The following is a 19,739-nucleotide window of genomic DNA, read 5'->3' as shown; positions in this document are numbered from 1 at the left end:
ACTGCAATAAATATGATAAACATCTTTTCACTTGCAGATTTAAAAATGTCTGACCAGAAAAATATTGTACACAGAGCTCATTGTATTGAAAAGCTACTGTCTGAGAACAATTTTCAAGATATTGAGAATCACCTTGAAGAACTTGAAGATGTTGGTATGACTATAGAATACCTTCAGGGGACAGAAGTTGCCAAGGCTGTATACAGAGTACTCAAGACCTGCCCTTCAGTAGAGTTGAAAAAGAAAGCAAAGCAGTTATTATCAAGGTGGAAAGCACTTTACAAGAATAACTGTGTTCAGTCAATGCAAATTAAAAAGTCAGTTTCTGTATATGTGAAAGAGGAAACTGAACATCTCGGTGCGGTTCCTAGAGGGCAGTCGCTGGCTGAAGGACCATGTCAGCAGGAGGCATTAGATGCTACTAGTTCTAAAATTTTGGTCCCATTGCAGACGGTTAAAAATGTGGTATGTAACGACGCAGAAGGCAGCATGAATCAGCTTTCTTCTTTTGAGGAACAACACACTGATAATGAAGATTCTAAACCTCTTGTTAACGAAGCAAGTCTGCAGCAGGATCAGATGAAAGCTCTGAGGTGTAAATGTACGGATCTTCTTTATAAAGCTTTGACTGGTTCTGCCAAAGACGAAGAAGAAACTGATAAATGGCTAGAGCTATCTAAAGAAATCGAAGAGCATGTTTTTGCTCTTCATGCTAAAAATGACAAAAAGTATAAAAATTGCATCAGAAGCAAAATCTCTAACCTGAAGAACCCTAAAAGTTGTCACTTAAAACATAACCTTTTTTCAGGGACGTTGAGTCCAAAGGCTTTTGCTGAGATGACAGTGATGGAAATGGCCAGCGATGAACTGAAACAGCTCAGGGCCCTGTACACAGAATCATCTGTTCAGGAACATCAGCTTCCACAAGTTATTAATGGCACACAGACAAACAAGATAAAGTGTAGGCGCTGTGAAAAATTTGATTGTACTGTCACTATGATTGCCAGAGGAACTCTCTTTCTTCCAGGTTGGGTACGAAACACAAATCCAGATGAACAAATGTTGACTTACGTCATTTGTAATGAATGTGGAGAACAGTGGTATCACAGCAGATGGATTTGTTTGTAACGCTGTCCCTCTTTAGTAAGTGGTTTAGAAACATAGATATGAGAAGGTATCTTTGTTGAAACTGTATAATTTAAAATTTTGTATTGTTATTATGTAGATGCTGCCACTAAAAAGTGCAAAATCAGTTTTAAAAAACTGCTAAGTTATATTTGAAGATGACTTGAATAAATCTATGTGTTTTTAAGTAATGTCAATATGTAAAGAAATAAAAGAAAAAAGGGAAAAAATGGTAACACTGTATTTGAGAGAGGAATATTCACTAGTAAATCCATTAAAAATATTCCAAGTGCTGCAGGTTTTTTTCCTCAAGGTACTGTGTACTTGGAATTTTCATTATCTTCATCAGGAGTTCTTTTACAGAACCTAAGTTTCATTTACAGTAAACAAACTGTTTCCAAAACTGCAGTTCACATACTTGCGTGCATTGCAGAATGTTCAGCATGGATTCACTCCTTAATTAAATCACTATTTGCAAGTAAGTCTTAGATTATTAAGTTGGTTTGAGAGGTAATGTCAAAAAGGAAAAAAGTAATGAAAAATAGTGTGTAAAAGGGGGAGAAGGCAGCTAGCAAATGAAAGCAAAAATGAAATTCTGTTTTAGCTTTTTGCAGCTATTGGGAGGAAAATAGACTTGTGACAGTCTATCGGTTTGCAGTTCAGATTTGCAATGTAAGATGAGGTGTCCTGCAACTGTTAAGAAATTCATGCAGGATCAGACAATGGTTCGTTTCAGAAAATTATGAAAATACATTATTAAATTTATTTTTTTTTAATAAAGGCATGAAGTCAATAGGCGTTAATCACTTTCTGAATGGATAGCCTCTCTTGAACTGGGATGTCTGTCCTGAACTGAGCAAATTAATGTTTTTATATAGTGCAGCTTACCCAGAAAAAAATTAGGATGAGATCTCATAGCTGAAGTTTTTATACATGTTTTTGTTCCAGAATCAACAGGATTCCCTCTGGCTGTATACCAGAAGCATTTATTTATCAAAACATATCACCTTAGCATTCTGCTCACTCAAGTAATAGCCCTGGGTGTTTGGTTTTTTTCCTGGAAAACTTACAATTACTTCAAAATCAGCTATCTGAATACTTTGAATGGAGTATATATCAGAAGTCAGGGAGATGTTTCTTTTCTGAACTGGGAGAACCACCTGAGTCTGGGTTTCTTTCACAGCTGTCTGTTGGTCTGTAGAAGACTATGTTCATGCTGTGTGTCCCTATTTTGGTTTCTTCACTGCTTTTGAGTTACTGTAAATGCTTAAATGAGAGGAAATGGGTCTTGCATTGAGTCCTGATTTTCTGAGCACACGAATGTGTCAGCTTATGGACCTGAGGAAATGCAGTGAAGAATAAGTCTGCCCTGCCTGAGAGGCTAGGTTCTTGCATCAAAGCAGTAGTACCGTTGGGAAGCATAACCTTCATAATGAGTTTCCTTGTTGGAGTACGGACGAGATGGTGAAATGGGTCAATAAATTGCTGAAGTCATGCTTTAGGCACAGAGGAAAGTGTTTTGTTTCACCCTATTGTATAAGCACAATAAACCCGCATACTTGGCATTAATGGAGATATCTTTTACAAACGCACAACAGGCATTTTGCAGCTCAAGAGTAAAATGCATCAGCTGAGCAAAGAAACCTGGTGAGTACTTGCTGGAGGAATTAAGGACGGTTCCTGTAACACAGCGGAGGCTGGTCAGCTTCTCTGGGCTAAGGCGCTGCCTGGAGCGTGGTCTGCCAGAGAAAGGAGTTAGGGGCATGAGATGAGAAAATAGCTGTTGGTGAACTAAAAGCCAGCCAGGACTAAAAATGTAAGATAGGCTTTTATCTGTATATGGTGAAAACGGTGTGTAACCTGGTGTTACAAAGAGACACTTGCTATTATTCTACTGAAAAAAAAAAAAAAACAAGAAAAATCTTTTCCATTCTGTGAAGTGTTAACAGTTGACTTTAAGTGGTGTGATTTACTGTGGCATTACCTAGCTTTTTATCATGTGAAAATGTGTGTTTTAGTGGAATTGCACTAATGTAAAACAAATTTTAAAGCATTAGGCCAGACCCCCAGTGTTCAAGTGTGTAACCACTCAGTTAGTTAGTATCTGACTTTCCTTTCCAGCCCTTTCCCATGCGCTGGAATTGATGCTTACAAGTAGTCCTTCTTGTTTAAGTGGAAGTACTTCTGTGCAAAGTATTATTTTTAGCTTTCAATAAGACCATAGGAAAGCAAACACTTCTGTGTTACTGCTTCACAGTAAGCAGAGTTGTGTGCTGTCGTTTTGGAGGTCATGGTCCCGCTGAGGAGATCTGCAGGCCAGTACCATGCTGTGTCAGAGCACCGTGTAGCAGGAGACCTTATTTTAGCTGTGAACAATGGACACTTGTAAATAATTTCTGCCTGCAGATGGTTTTGAAGCCATTTCAGTAATGGACAGCTCATCCAAGTTTTGTCTTGGTGAAGGGAAATGTTACAAGGCATGGATGGTGTTTTTGACAGAATATATTCCAAGGGTAAAATTTGTAGCCATAATACTGACTACATTTGTGACATAATGTGTGATATCATTTTCTTTTGAACCACCCATCACTAAATGTGTAGTGCTAAGCTATATGCCCCAACATGACTGGGATTTTCTACAGATCCGTGTTTACCGAGCAGCTAAGAAAACGTAAACAGCGGATATCTTAAAACTTTTTCAAATCATTGAGCAAGGCTGCCTTGCTGTGGATCTGAGTGAGCTACACCTGCAGCAGCAAGAGGGTCATCTGGTTTTAGCCTTTCACATCTTGCCCTTTCTTCTAAGATGTGGAAATAATAAAATCCGGTTACTAACAACTGCAGTTACAGCTTATGGTATAGAAATGACTGCCAGTAACTACAAAGAGTCAAAAAATGGATTATAACCATGCCCCTTTTACAAGTACTCCTTAACTTTCTTGTGTCCGCTTCAAACCGAAAGCAGTGAGAACTCTTAGGGCAAGTCCTTGGTACCCTCGCAGTTGTAAACTCAGCATTTTAAAGTAGTCTTCCATGGTAATACATTGTGAGCAGGCATTCCTCCATTGCCTGCCTTCCCAATAACAATTGAACGTGAGAGCTGGCTTGGTTACACATCCAGTTAAAGCTAGACATTAAAAGAGGAGAATATATTTGTAAATTTTGTGAGACCCAGTAATCATGAAAAGAATTCCTGTTCCTATTGAAAGAGATGGAGCCGTTATCTTTATTCAGGAGTTACCTAGTCTGAGCTGCTAGCTGCTCGTTCCACACGCACGCAGTTGCTAGGTTGTTAGCATTACCTAAAAGCCAGGCACTAAATACGCTCCTGCTTGCGTGTCCAGATAATAGTCTGGGACAAGGAGGAGATCTGGGAATACTGGCAGAAAGGAGCAGCAAGCATTGGGAGCAGGGAGAGTGAACTGGGCCCATTGTAAGTGTGCTGAGGACACAAATCTGTAGGAAATGAGGCTTTTTTGTTCCAGGGCTGGTGAAAAAGCTCATCTAGGTTCAGTTTCACTTTATGCCTCGCTCATGCTGATAAACACGGTGCCCACAATTTCGCATTTAACAGCTAGTGAAACTGTATGCAAAATCATGAATTATAGTGTTACCTTCTTGATCATCTTATGCCATTGGTTATTTTTACCTAACGCAGTTCTTTACCACGTTGTCCATCTTTCCATCTGTGCTTGTATCCAGTCCTCGTTACCTGAAAGGTTTAGTAGAAAGCAGCTGTCGTGTGGTGTCATGTGCCGCTATATATCAGAATACTGTACAGACATGAAGTGCCAAGTATGAGAGACGGTCATTCAAGTAAATCATTGCTCTTACTTAAAAAGGTGTGGTCATAGTTTCACTAAGCAAAGTACTGCTCCAGGCCGCAGTTTGTCAATAGGTTATGTTGTCCCTGCCCAGATTGTGTAACTGTGCAGGCTTAAAATGTTTGACTGGATAAGATTGTATGCCTTGGCTCAAAATGGCTCTAAAAAGTCGACTTGCAACTACACAGCGTATGCGCCAGCAGGAGGGTCTAGATTACTGGACTACAGGGAGTATCAGAGTCCAGAAACAAGAATAAAAGGAAAGCTTTGGAAAATTAGATTTTTTCATGTTGTTGAAGGCGTCTTTTTTCAGTTTGTTCCAGATGGGAAAAAGATCTCATCTTTTTTAAGCAGAGACAATTAATTTTGGTACGATGTTTAGCATATCCATGATGCTACTCCACAAAGGAGCATGATATTAGAGGTGATCCACACAGACAGAGGACAAATGTATGCCGAACAAGGCTAAAGTCTGTATTTGTTTTCACTGGGTTTTCCAGAGACGCTGTAAATTCAGCTGCTTCTTGAATCCTATGATTTAATAGTAGCAATAAGGTCTTAAATGTGGATTGCACTCAAAGCTCAAGCAGCCTGTAGCTGCAGAACTTGTAATACGTGTCTTAAGAAGATGACAGCTAAATTAACAATCAGTTTCCCACAACTTTCAATGTAAAAGCAAAGATACTATTCTGAGAAGTGCTCCATTAATTGGAGTCGATGTTGCCCCCTTAACACCAGTGACAAAACTCCTTCTGGTTCCTGGAGATCCACTGCCAGATCCATTTCATTTCGTTTTGTTGAGGGCCTTCTGTATCTCCCTCATAACCCTCTTACTGTAGCACTTTTCAGGGAAGTACTCGGCTGCCATCTGTTGTTTATAACTCTTTCTTCCTTTCCAAGCCAAAAGGAAATTTGTGATGTTTATTGTTTATTTAAAATGTATTCTTTTCAGTCTGCTGTGCTATGTATATTTGTTACTAAAGCCAAGAACTGCAACTCTTTAAGCAAAAAAAGAACAGCCCTTTTTCTGCCAAAAAGAAGAGTTACCTGGTAACAGGCTGTGGTTAAGGAGCAAATATGTTGAATTACAGTGCTTCAGGGAATCTTCAGGGTGTAATGGCTGAGCTCATTCAGTGCTTGGAAGATAAGGACAGAAACAAGAGCACTTTGATAATTTCTTGGATTGCTTGGGGGCTGGCTTGCTGCATTCTGGTATTAGCAGAGCCATAAAGGCTGATGACTTCATATCCCCTTATTTTGTACTGCTGTAATTCAGCCAGGAGGTGACAAAGTCATGTTTTATTGAGACCATGTCATCACTTGCCAGGATGGGACAAAGTCTCCTTGCCAACTACAGATGGTGAACAGCATTATTCACAAGCTCTATTATATGAGAGCTTTGCTGATACAGAACTTCCTCATCCACACACAGAAAAAATTGCCCTTTATTTGCCATTGGGATGTTATTTGTGCCCTTTGCTAGTGCGTGACATAATAATTATCTCATCATGAATTCAACTCTGTGAATAAAATCCTTAAGGTGCAAGGTCAGCTTTCAGGTGGACATGCACATGAGGGAGCAGCAAGGGTGGGATGCTGCGCAAAAGGAGGCGAGCCAGGAGCAGAGGGTGGGTGATAAGGTGTGCAGGGACAGTGACTTCAGTAAAAGGGGTCACCATCCCACAGCACCCAAACAAGAAGAGCAAGGCAGACCCAGTGACAATAACCAGCCCAAACTCCAGTGAGCACCAGACAAGTGTGCAGGGAGGAGGCCATGCCGAGGTGGGGCTGGGTGTCGAGTGGGCGTTGGGGCACGAGGTGGGATGCAGGACCAGGGCCACTGGGCTCGGACAGGGCCTGAGCCGAAATGTGGCTCCCGCTGGCGTGGGAACCCTGAGGCGGCTTCCCCTACCGGCTCTGCCCCAGCCCTGCTCACCGCCACCAGGGCTGCCAGGCAGCGGCCTCGGGCCGGGGCAGAGCCCACAGCACCCGCTGTCGGGACCCTACGCTGTCTGTACAATTTAACATGGGAGCGATTTTGGTCTACGTGTCTCAAACCACATCTTAGCTGGGCATTTTTTTCTGTCTGTTCCTAAGGACTAGCAGGTATGCTTCATGTGACCAGCCCTATCAGTGGCGTTATTTGTCCTACGGTTTTTGATCGGTCTACAGCAGCTGTTGGTTTTGTTGCACACATGAATAATAGTAACAGGGCAGTATAAAGGCCTTCAGTTCCTGTTCCTCAAGCACGCATGCACGTGTTGTAATCTCAAGAGTAACTCTGTTGATACTCCATTATGCCTATAAAATCATAAGCATAATAGGCCATGGTCCTTTTCTATTTTGTTTTATTTTCCCATGTAAAAGAAATAAAAATACATCTTAACTCAAAATTTTAAGAATTTTGTTTCTAACTAGAATTTTAAAAATTTTGAGGGACCTGGACAAGCTTGAGAAGTGGGCCCGTGTGAACCTCATGAGGTTCAACAAGGCCAAGTACAAGGTCCGGGCAACCCTCGGCATCAGTACAGGCTGGGGGATGAAGGCATTGAGAGCAGCCCTGCCGAGAAGGACTTGGGGGTACTGAGAGATGAAAAGCTGGACATGACCCGGCAATGTGCTCTCACAGCCCAGAAAGCCAACCGCGTCCTGGGCTGCATCAAAAGCAGCGTGGCCAGCAGGGCGAGGGAGGTGATTCTGCCCCTCTGCTCTGCTCTGGTGAGACCCCACCTGCAGCACTGTGTCCAGCTCTGGGGTCCCCAGCACAGGAAGGACATGGACCTGTTGGAGCGGGTCCAGAGGAGGGCCACAAAAATGATCAGAGGGATGGAGCACCTCTCCTATGAGGAAAGGCTGAAAGAGATGGGGGTTGTTCAGCCTGGAGGAGAGAAGGCTGCGGGGTGACCTTATTGCGGCCTTTCAGTACTTAAAAGGGAGCTTATAAGAAAGATGGGGACAGGCTTTTTAGTAGTGCCAATAGCGATAGGACAAGGGGTAATAGTTTTAAACTAAAAGAGGGTAGATTCAGACTAGGTATAAGGAAGAAATTTTTTACAATGAGGGTGGTGAAACACTGGAACAGGTTGCCCAGAGAGGTGGTAGATGCCCCATCCTTGGAAACATTCAAGGCCAGGCTGGCTGGGGCTCTGAGCAACCTGATCTAGTTGAAGATGTCCCTGCTCATTGCAGGGGGGTTGGACTAGATGGCCTTTAAAGGTCCCTTCCATCCCAAACTATGCTGTGATTCTGTGATTCTAAATTTCCCTAAATGTATCCAAGTGTCTGAGAACCAGTGTTGTCTCAAGAAAAAAAGATGGTTGCTTCATCCCACAAGGTATCAAGTACAAAACAGAGTAATTATTTCCTCCACTTCTAAATGCAGATGTTTTTTCTTTTTAAATCACAAAATAATGCTGTAACTGATCAGAACGTATGTCTTAGAATTACCATCATTTAAAAAGGCCATTTTTCTACCCTTCCAGCACTTACTTGCATTTTACTTTAGCGTTGGGTGAAAGCAGGTCTCAGGAAAAAAGTACTTAAAAAAATTCAAAGTCCAGCTTTGTTAATCAAGAATGGGTCTAGTATCATCAGCTTCGCCTCTAGCGGGGACTGCCTTTTAATAACCCTGCTCCTGTCAGTAGGAGACATTTCCTTTCGATGATACTGAGATCTTGTTTTCCATTCCTTTGGGCGCGTTGTAAATCTGATCCAAAACAAGATGACTCTGCAAGTGGCAATTCCAGTCCGATTGCATCTCCCTCATGATCGGAAGCACGTGATGACCGCCCGAGGAAACGGGTGTATTTCAAATGCTCTTTCTCTACGCCTGTCATTGCCTATTCCTCTTGATGATGTGGGAACCTCTTTAAATACGCTTAAGTAATTTCTGCTCTTTTAGTTTTAGTCACGTTTTGCCCTGTCCTCGTGGTGCGTTGTAAGAGCACAGAAAAGACTCCTGCCGCCAGCTTCTTTAGACTTTTTTCCTGTGATCGTGTTTAAACAGTCAAGTTGACGTTATTCTGAACTACTACAGAAATAAAAGCGTCTGACTGCTCTTTCTGAACCGCGCGCTTTGGATTTCGGTTGGCTCCTGCATCCGCACATGTATGTTTTTAAAGGTCTCTACCTGCAAAGCGCAGCTGCCTTACAATCCTGGCTTTGCTTACACGGGGCCCTTGGCGTGCAGCACGGCGAGACTACTGCCTTTAATAAATAACTCTGACCTGCAAATACTCTATAAAGGCGGTTTAGAGCTGGGTAATTCAGAGCACCCTAGGGCGAACAAAAGGCTCGTCCTCACGCCACGGAGCCGTGCTCCTCCGCGCAGGTGCCGCGGGACAGCGGTCACCCGGTGCGGCCCTCTACGGACGCCTCAGTGCTGTGCGCTTGCTGTGGGCAGAGCCGTTCCCCCGGCCGTGCTTGCCAACCCCAACACCGTTTCGCGGGGCCGTGGCTGAACGCGCGCCTCCCCCCGCCCCACAACCGGCGCGTCCCGGTCCCCGGGCGCCACCCGCCTCCCCGGCGGGGGCGGGGCCTCGAGGGCGGGTGCTCCCGGGGGGCGGGGCCGGGCGCCCGGGGCTCGGCTTACGTCGTCCCCGCGGGCCCCGCCCCCTGCCCGCTCCGCCATGTTGTTTCTTCCTTCCCCAGCGCCCGGCGGCGGCGGTGGCTTCGGGCGGCGGCGCAGCCCGGGCTCGGGACCGGCGGCAGCCCCCTCCGCTGGGCAGGTATCGGCCGGCCCGGGATCGCCCTCTCCGCGCCGCGTCTCCTTCCCTTTGCCCTGGCAGGCGCGGGGCGAGCGGTGGCCGCCGGCTGCGGGGCCGGTGTGCCGGGGAGGGCGGCCCGCGCCGAGGACTCTCCTGGTCCGCGGTTGGGGGGTGAGGGGGCCGCTCGCCCCGGGGCCGCGCTCCCAGCCCGGCGGCCGTGGGGCGGGGGTGCGGGGAGCCGTCTGGAGCTGGCCGGGGTTCGTTATTTTCCTGGCTCGCCGCTTGATCGCCCCGTTCCCCTCTCCGCCCCCCCCGCCGCTGTCCGAGCTCTGCCGGGCGCTTGCTCGGTAACCGCTGGCCGCCGGGGAGCAGGAGGGGAGCCCCGGCCGTCCCGTGTGTCCCTCCCCCCCCGCCCCGCCCCTGCGGGGCGGCGGTGTGAGCGGGCCCCGGGCGCTCCTCAAGGCCGGTGCGGGCGGCGGGGAAGAGTGGCGTGATCGGCGATCCCGTGACTCCGGGCAGGCGGCGGCTCCTCCGGGAAGCGGCTCCTGCCGGGCGATTCCCAGCCGGCGCATGATCAGTCTCCGGCTCCACAGTGCTTCCTCGGGACTGGGAAGGGTCTCTGACCTGCTTGGGTGAAACCCGGTTCCGTACCTGTCCCCTCGGCACCTTTCAAACCCAACAGAAAACAAGAGAGTGCTCGCTTTATCGCCTTCTCTTGTTGCTGCCTGCTGAAGAAGGGCTGCAGTGTCCCCCGCGGGGCCCTCAGCAGTGTGCTTTACGTTTTTAGTTCTTCTTTTTTGAACCGGTGGCTTGATTTAGCTCCCCCCCGCCCCGCAACGGCCAGTTGCTTTTCTAATTATGGCAGATGGCTATACAAACCTAGATGCGGTGACGGCTGGAGAACCAGGAGGATTAGGTTAAGATTGTTGAATCTCTTACGTCTGCGTGGTTAATGAGCAGTTTCAGTGTAAGTATTCCATGTTAAATGTAACTTGTGCAAAATAATTGAATGAAAAACAGATTAGTGCAAGAAAACTAGTTTTAAAAACCTATACTAGTCGCCTTTCTAGCAAGGTTACATATAACTAGATACATGGAGAACACTTAATTTTATTAACTTGGGTGGGGTAGGCAAGTAGGGAACTCCTTGGCTAAATTTTGTTTTGGAATTAAAACACTTGTCTGCAGATAGCTGTCATGCAGTCTGCCACCCTACATGTTGTTTTCCGTCTTTCCTTGTTGTCCGCAATAATTTACAGCTCTACTAAATAAGCATGTGGGTTTTATTTGTCTTTACTTCTAAAGTGTTGTACAATACTGAAATTGCCAGTGCTTGCTTTTTTTAGAGCAAGGGTGATTCTGTGTGGCTGGGTTTTTTGGGGGATATTTTGTGACTTTTTAGTAGCTTATAAGGTATCAAGCTGTAATGTCAGACTGGAGGGAGAGCTGTTTCTTGGACATACCCAAAATAAATCCAAAACTCTTTTTTTTCCTGCCACTTTTATTTCTAGAGAAACCTATCAAAGGGTGGTACAAATTACATCTGTGTTTCAATACCAACGTGGAATTTATAATGAACTGTTCTTTTTCTCTGTCTCCTTTAGGTTGTATGGAGCTCTGTTGCCTTAATTTTAGTAAAGCCTTTTCTGTTAAGTTAAAAATAGGGAGTGTGTAGTGAGAAAAAAAAAAAAGCTCTAGCAATCCTCGTTTTGCTTTTGAGTGCTCAAACAAAGCATCAGTTTCCTTAAATTGAAAATATGTGAAAGAATTGCAGAGGGTCAAATGCAACATTTAGATTTCAAGCTGTATTTTATTTTGTGTCAATTAAGTAATAAATCATGAGAAACTGATCTTTCAGCTCTTTAGGACTGGAATTTTACATAAATGTTTCACAATGAATAAAAACTTCCCAGCAAAAAGGCTTGTAACAATTCCTTAAGGCTTTTTTTTTATAATGTTCATTCTCCTTTGTGTTTTGTTTCTGTTTTCATTCTCCTCAGAGCAGACAGTATGTTGTCCTGGTACAGTGTAACCCACTTAATCCCTTAGGGATGGGCTTTGGTTACATAGTTATATTGGGAAGAATAGGAATGCACAATTTAGCCTGACCAATAGAGGCTGCTATTGCTAAGAGTCCCTGCAGGAAAAGGGAGACTAATGCAAGGGAGAAGGACGAGCACATATGAGCAGAAATAATCACTTGGTAAGTTATTGGGAGAGTGGAAGCCGTAACAGAGAAGTAGGTTGCAAGGAGCATGTCAGTTACCTCATGAATTGTTAGAAATGTTGGACCGAGAGCAGCAGCACCTAAAGGTGTTTTGAAGTTGGCTGAAAGTAATAGAATATTTGGAGATGCTCAACTGTGAGCTGCTGAGAAATGTTGACTTTTATTAAATCAGCATAAATAATAATTTGCTCATTCTATTTGAACGAGGGGAATGAGATGGAAAGTGAAGGCTAGGTCTCTGCAAGGTTAAACTAGCAGAGGTATAAATGTAGGTATTTCTCCTGACAAGTTTTGCCGATTGAGTTTGTGGCTAGATGTAAGTTAGAATAAATGAAGTGGTTCTGGCAGTAGGTACTGGGATGATTTCATGATCCAGGGGTTATGTAGACTTAAGAATTCCTTCCCTTGGCTGCTGCTTCTTTCATAGTCCTGAGTCATGCCAAGCAACTGTTTTAACTGGAGTCCTGAACTATGCAGGAGTGAAAAATAACCTTATAAAGAAACCCCAAAATACAACCTTTTGGTATACAAATGAGTGGCAACAGCTGTATGTCAGTTCAGTTTGGGTTGTGTTCATGTTACAAATTATTATGAATAAACTCTAGTGATATTCTGGTGTTAGATAAAGCGTGTCTAGGCTGCTTACAACTAGAGGCAATTTTCAGATAACCTGTCATCAAATTGTTAAAGATCTGTCCAACAGAAAACACAAGTTACCTTCACAGTGCAATGGTGAAATCGTAGATAAAGGAAGACTTGAAAGATGATTAGGATCTGAGGGATCGCAGTAGGTCAAGGCATGTGATTGAAGGGCTTCCAGAGAACTAGGCAGCTCAGAAGTGGCCATCAGTAAAGGGGTGTTGCTGATCTGCAGCTCTTTCGTTGGTACCCCGTGGAGGGCAAGGATGGTTTGGAGGCCGATTAATGTCCAAGCTTGTAATACATTCAAAAGTACAAAGTGTGTAGCATCTTGACTTCGTGTCTGTATGTTTCCCTTTGAATTGAGAGCAAAATGTTTCAAGGTCAAACAGCCTTGTGGCTTCTTATGCGCTAAAAAAACCTGTTCTTGTGCCACTTCATTGGCCAAGGTGTAAACCAGTGCCTTCTAAAGATAAGAACAAGGATTGGCTAAGCAAAGAAAAGGGAGAAAATTTCCTTCTGTCCTTTCTTTTCAGATTTCTGGAAACTTGCAGTTCTGCTGTAGGTGACAAGTATTACTTAACTACTCTGTAGTGATTGAGGGCTGAGAGATGTAAAAACTCCACAAACAGTAAGTGTTGAAAACTACTTAACATAGTTCTGGATTCTGCCCTTGCTGCTGCAACTCTGATAGTTCTTGGGACCTTTCTTCAGGCATTTTACAGAGAAGCAATTTATGTCACTTTTTGATGAGCCACTGCAACTAGCAGACCACAGGAAACAACTTTTTTCTATGCTAGCCTGACAAAGAATATTGTCAAATGGTTTGTTAGTGTTAAGAAAAAAAAAAAAAATTATTCATGAGGGAGTAAGTTTATGTTGTTATTGAAAGGCCAGTGTTTTTGTCAGACAAAATATGCTAAGTGTTTGTGTCCTTTTTAAACTATTCATGTCTGATACCTGTGGTTTAACAAAATAAGATGGCAAAGAAAATTGTGAATAAGCTTCAAAGCTGACATGGATGTGTTGTATATGGGTAAATTTGAGGACAGGAGGCTATGAAGCATGGGCAGTGTTATTGTTATGCTGGTTATGGAACTGCTAATTCTGCTTGTCAGTAACTTTGAGAGAGTGTTTTTTCTTAAATCTTTGACAAAGATGGCCTGGTTTTTTTTAAGTCGTCTTGGCTGAAGGCATATTAGGTGGTAAATAAATGTGATTAGTCGGAAGAAACTTGAGTCTGCCTTACCTTGATTTTTTTTTTTTCCTTCCTTCTCCAAGTAAGATGGGTGCTCTTTAACAACTTTAGTTAAAGGACGGTGTACCACATATCTTCAAGGAAACCCTTGGGTTTAGTCTTGATTTTGTATAGCAGAGGTGGTGCATCAGTGACCACTGGCTGAAAATGGTGATTGAAATAAATTTTCTTGCCTGCTTCCAAGTTAGAAAGTAGGTACAAGTGGAGAAACAACAGTCTGGAAATTTGAAGCGTCCCTTACATCGGTTTCTTCAAGAATACTGAAGGAATTCAGTGGTGCTATTGCAACAGACCCAGTTTTTGGGCCCCCTTTATTAAAAAAGGGGGGGGGGGTAGAGGTGAGGTTTCAGTTGCTATGTGGTTTGGTTTAGTTTTTTTTTATGGTGTGCTGCTGTGCCTGGTATCAGTATGATAAAAGTGAAACTATAAATTGGTCCAATTGACTCGGTTTGCTTAATAGGTTAAGTGTGCTTCCTGACATCATAGATATAATGCAATTACCGTGTTGGCTAACAGTATTTTTCCATAGACATAACTTGAGTTCAGCAACTGTCTTCAGCCTTCAGAACTCTGGTACAAGCAGGTCCTCTTTAATCTATTAAATGATTTTTATAGTAACAAAAGACAAATTCCTAGACTAAGTTTGCATGTTGCTGCTATGGTTTTCTAGACCAAGAATCTTGCTTTTCTTTGAGTGCTGCCTCAGTACCTAAGTGTTAAAAGAGGTAATTGCACTCAAAATAAAAAGGCAGCTATGAAGCTGGCAGTCGTGAAATTAAGAAAATCTAGATGGATAGATTGGACAAGGAAGTGGTGTTTCTCTAAGCTTTGAGGGGCTGGGAATCATAGATCTTGTAATGCATGCTGGTTTGGGTTTTTTTGTTGTTTTTTTGTTTTTTTGTTTTTTTTTTAACTTGCTTAGCATGTTGGTTTTAGTCTTGCCAGCGAATGTTTGGGCTGCTAATGGAAATGTTTCAGACTTGTAATTCAGCTGACTGTTTAAAAGGGAGATTCTGGGAAGTGACAATTAAATTACTATTTGTGTTATGGTATATGATCATGTTAGAAATGGCACTTAGTAGAAACCATTCCCTGCTTTTAACAGGAATATTGAAGTCAGTGGTCTAAGAGCTCAGGTCCTTGTAAGTTGGTGGAGGCAATTCAGAGATGGTTATCAAAATAGGCCAGAATGGGGCTGCTTTTTATTTCCTCTGAGTTTCTTCGAATATTGAAATGATAGAGGAACACGAGGGAAGAATCTTCTCTTTACAGACTCCTCTGTGTACTAGGTTGAGACTACTCGTACTGTGCTGCACAATTAGTTTAATGTAACAAATAACTGGAACAAATAGTTGTCTGTAATTCTGTGGTGCCTTGCAGTTCCTGATGTTGGTTAAGAGAGATGCACATTGCACATCAGATGCAAGTTTTTGTTTTGTTTTCAGATGGTGAATGATGATTTAAACTGAACTATTAAGGTAATAAATCTTCAGAAATATGATATCAGATGTTGACTGTTCCTTCCAAAAACATTGTCAAAAAGCACATTATACAGATAAGTTTGAAGTATGTAATAGGAGAAATAATGTTAATTCTCCAGGCATCGTAAGGGTTTTATCTAATGGCGTAGCTCAAATAACTTCTTTGTTAACCAATAGTAGGAATTAGGGAGACAAGTGAAGACACTGGACCATTTTAAATATTTCAGCATGAATGTGGAAATCATGTGCAAGTAGGCTGGTGACTCTAATAAAGGCTTTTCACACACGTAAAAAGGTATGTGTTCATATCCTGAGCCATAGCAATTATCCCATAGCTCTGTGAAAGGTAAATGAACAATCCACTCGTAGCTCTTAAGCAGTTTTAACATTGTTGTGATACAAACCCGTAGAAATATTAAGGATTTATAAATATTGTTTTTAATTACACTGTATCAATGAATAAAATTACTTGCTCTGAACAGACTTTTAATGGAAGCAGCCACTGTTCCTTCTATTTTGAAATTTCTTTGTGTTGAGGCTTCAGTTGTAGATTGTCTAACAAATAAATGTTGAAAGATGGAAAGTTAAAGACAAAAAAATTCCTGAAATTTCTTGCTTCTAATGTAGGCCTTGATTTAAGGCAGCACAGAGTCATATGACTCCCACACCAGCTAGTATCAGGTATTAATTCCATGACCATACTTTGCGGGTGATGTATATGCCAGTAATGCTAATTACAACTAGCAAGACCGCATTCCTTCCTTCAGAGAAGGAGACGGACTCGGCAACTTATGACCCATTTCCATTTTAAATAGATGCTATTTTCAGAGAAGCCCGTTTCAGCTGAATTACTTGGAGCTCTTTTAGTAACGGGAAGGTATAGGAACAGCAATTTTCCTCATACAGAAGCTTAAGTGTTGGCTCTTTAAAATTAAACTTTACCCCCAAGCAATTAAAACACTTTTTTACAGTATTAGATGAGACTGCTGTAATGAGGGCAAACCTTGGGCTGGCACAAAACACTAATGAGCGAACTACTTTCTTAAAAAAAATAATCCTTTAACACTAAAATCTGACAGTAAAAAAGCTTCGTTGGTGCCGCTAATTCACCATCCCTGTGCTGGCAGCCAGGCTCTTCACTAGCATTTCCAGGCTTTTTGACAGTTTTGCTGCGTGAAGCTGACACCTACTAACTGAACTGTCAGTGTAGGCTTGGCCTCAGTATTTGGTATCTTGACGATCATTTAGAGTAGCGACAGTGAATTTGCTTTTATAGTAGTTGTAATAGTATTCTGTTCATCACGGCTGTTCTGCAAGGAGTGAACTGTAAAATGCTGAATGTTTGTGTACCAATACCTAGTCACCTGACTTTTAAAATAAAATTACAGCATTTGCATTTGTTCTGTAGATAACTCTGTTCCCTGTGAGTTGATTTAAAATTAATTCTTTGTCTGGTTGCAATTTTGGGTGAAGCGCAGCAGTTATTCCAGTATAATGGGTAGTGTCTTGCTTTATTGCTAAAGCTTCCTCTTCACTTCTGCATGTTAAAAAATAACATTGCTGATGAAATATGGCACTGAAGTGACTCGTTCAAGGCATGTGCTCTTATAAAATTCTCCCACTCTGCTTTCTTCCACGGATCTTTTTCAGTGAATGTGAATGAATCGTTGCCCTCGTTGAACGTGATGCAATAGCTCTTTTGCACAAATGTTGGAGGGTTTGGGGGTTTTAAGTGTTTGAAGTGGCAGACCAGTAATTCATGCAGCGTACTGCTTAGACTGCAGCCTGTGGCGGAGGCACCTCTTAAACACGTGGTATTCTTGAGTGGGTATTCTTACTATGAGTATCTACCCTTCACCTGTTGAGCATAGTCCTCCTGCTTTTGTACGTGAAACTTGATGTTGGTGGACTTCATCACTTTCTAGATATTTATGTGTGTCAAATTTTCTGCTCACAACGCCTTCCTTTGTAATGATTTTTCTTAATCTTTACAGGTCTAGGAAACCAGGAGGATCTATTCCCATAACAATGGCAGCAAAATCTTCACTCCTTAAAGTAATACTGCTAGGAGATGGTGGAGTTGGGAAGAGTTCCCTTATGAACAGATACGTCACCAACAAGTTCGATGCACAGCTGTTTCATACAATAGGCGTGGAATTCTTAAATAAAGAGTTGGAAGTCGATGGACATTTTGTTACAATGCAGATATGGGACACAGCAGGTCAGGAACGTTTTAGGAGCTTGCGGACTCCTTTCTATAGAGGTTCTGACTGTTGCCTGCTAACCTTCAGCGTGGATGACTCTCAAAGCTTCCAAAACTTAAGCAACTGGAAGAAAGAATTCATTTATTATGCAGATGTCAAGGAGCCTGAAAGTTTTCCGTTTGTCATACTGGGTAACAAAGTTGATATCGATGAAAGGCAAGTGTCTACAGAAGAAGCCCAAGACTGGTGCAGGAATAATGGCAACCATCCCTATTTTGAAACCAGTGCAAAAGATGCCACTAATGTTGCAGCAGCCTTTGAAGAAGCCGTTAGAAGAGTTCTAGCCTCTGAAGATAGATCAGATCACTTTATTCAAACAGATACAGTAAACCTTCATCGGAAACCGAAACCCAGTTCATCTTGTTGTTGACTTAAATTTTTTTTTTTTTTGGCCAAATTACTTTTGACTAGCTTGCTCTGTAAAAGGATGGGGAAGGTGTAGTAGATAAAATAATATGGGTTTCATTCTAATATTAAAATTGCAATATTCTGCTGCTTTCTTGGGGGAGCAAAAGAAAAATTTCCATTCAGGAGCAACCCATTATTGAATTAGTGACACTTTCTGTTTAGGAAGGTGTCAAGTAAAAACAATATAAGAATGTAATTTGCCAACTTTATTGAAATGATAAATACTTTGAATATAATTAAAACTTGAAAGTTCTAGAAGCACTACTTTGGAGAAACTGTTCTGGAATTCAGACACAAAGATACTTTTATATGTGTATATTTTTATGAAATCAGCATTCCATTTTTGTTTCACTAGAAGTCAGTTTCTTAACAATACTAGATATTAAACTTCAGTCTCACTACATTCCTTTTGCTGTGACTGGTACTTCATCTCTAATGTGTTTATTATAAGTTAATATAAATTACCTTCAGGTCATCTCTAATTGCCTAATGTTGCTATAATTTGTGTAGGTTTTTAAGTAGGAAGTAAATTTCCTACATGGTTAATGTCCGTTTTCCTTTCATTTACTATTCTAATGCCGTACTAATTTTTCCAGCTGTTTAATGCAAGATACTGATGATTTTTTTAAGTTAATACATGTCTTTGCCTTAAGTCCCATTCTAGCATGTTTTTGATCAATAAGGTAAAAAATCTGAGTAACTGAAGTATAACCATTTTTAGTTATGAAAAAGATATGCTTTATTCAGTCAGCTTTAATAGCACTTGAAGGGATCCACATTATGACAGACTTGTAAGAGAACTGTTAGTGTACAGCCTTAAAGTTCCAAACCTCTTGTTCCTGTTAACCTGAGCTATGAATGTGTTTACCAGTAATCTTTGCACTGTGAAACTAAGGACTGGCAATATGGAGAGAACTCAGGAAGCTCTTGACTTACAATAGATTGTAACGACTTTCAGCCCTAATACAAGTAAATACCTACAGCTAGTGTTTTGAGCTGAACTTGATCCTTATTTAATTTGCTATTTTAGGATATGGACTTGTACATTTAAGACAATGTCTTTTATATTACTGTACTCCTTACATGGTGATGAACAGAAGCAAGTTCTGTATTTAATGGACAGTCTTTCTGCAGTAACGCAGATGAAACCCCAGCAGGTGTATTTGAGGCTCTCCGTTGCAGTTAAATGGTGAATACTTGTACGAGAAGTTGTTGAATGTTGGCTCTCAGAGTACCCACTGCCCTTGTAATAGCAAACTTGATAGTGCACTATTGCTTCAATGTGTAACCTGACTGCTAACAGGCATGCATGTACACACATTGCGGACTTGAAGTCTGAGGCCTGTAGGACAGGACGTGTTATTCGCTAAACTACACAGACTCTGCTTTCTGTACAGCAACTCTTTTGTTCCAATAGAAAAGCCTTTCCTGAGAGTACAGTAACAGCAAGGGTTTTCTCTTAACCTATCTGTTCAGTCTGTATCAGGTGTAATTATTTGGAAGTAAAGCTTGCAAAACAAACCCTTCTTGTCGCTCTTAATACACTTTTCTGAACGTATTGTATTCTTGCTTGAACCTGTCCAGGACAACTTTACTCCACAGATCTGCTGCTCCTGCTTAGACGTGACATCCTTTTACCTTCTCTGCTTTCTAAGCCTAATTCATTCTTACAGTCCTGCAACAGAGCTGTGTTTTAAGCTTCAGTCACCTAAATGTAAGTTGAGCTGCTACTTTTGTCATCGTTGATTTCTAGTCAATGAATGAAAAGATCTGTGAAGAAAATCTGAGCTAAATTCCTCTTAATCTT

The 19,739-nt window shown here is 42.1% G+C and overlaps 2 protein-coding genes across 4 annotated transcripts in view; both read left to right on the top strand.

Annotated features, from left to right (window-relative positions):
- Positions 1-17,413, top strand: part of TCEANC (transcription elongation factor A N-terminal and central domain containing) — a 31,630-nt gene extending 14,217 nt beyond the window's left edge. For all 3 annotated transcript variants that reach the window (XM_009476282.2, XM_087757533.1, XM_087757535.1), the window contains 2 exons: positions 38-1,143; positions 17,255-17,413. In XM_009476282.2, coding sequence (XP_009474557.2) covers positions 38-1,128 — 1,091 coding nt within the window. In that variant the 3' untranslated portion in view covers positions 1,129-1,143; positions 17,255-17,413. The remainder of the gene's footprint in view (positions 1-37; positions 1,144-17,254) is intronic.
- Positions 17,289-18,335, top strand: RAB9A (RAB9A, member RAS oncogene family). The gene has a single exon (XM_009476281.1). The coding sequence runs from the start codon at positions 17,289-17,291 to the stop codon at positions 17,892-17,894; it is 606 nt and encodes a 201-aa protein (XP_009474556.1). The 3' UTR covers positions 17,895-18,335.
- The last annotated feature ends 1,404 nt before the right edge of the window (positions 18,336-19,739 follow it).

Source organism: Nipponia nippon, unplaced genomic scaffold (genome assembly GCF_047370975.1).
Source record: "Nipponia nippon isolate SJK-2023a ecotype South Korea unplaced genomic scaffold, ASM4737097v1 scaffold_2, whole genome shotgun sequence".
Lineage (NCBI taxonomy): Eukaryota > Metazoa > Chordata > Aves > Pelecaniformes > Threskiornithidae > Nipponia > Nipponia nippon.
The sequence above is the reverse complement of the archived record's forward strand: the minus strand, read 5'-3'. Positions and strand labels throughout refer to the sequence as shown.

Coding starts and splice junctions, on each gene's coding strand:
- RAB9A (XM_009476281.1), top strand. CDS start 17,289: ATGGCAGCAAAATCTTCACTCCTTAAAGTAATACTGCTAGGAGATGGT.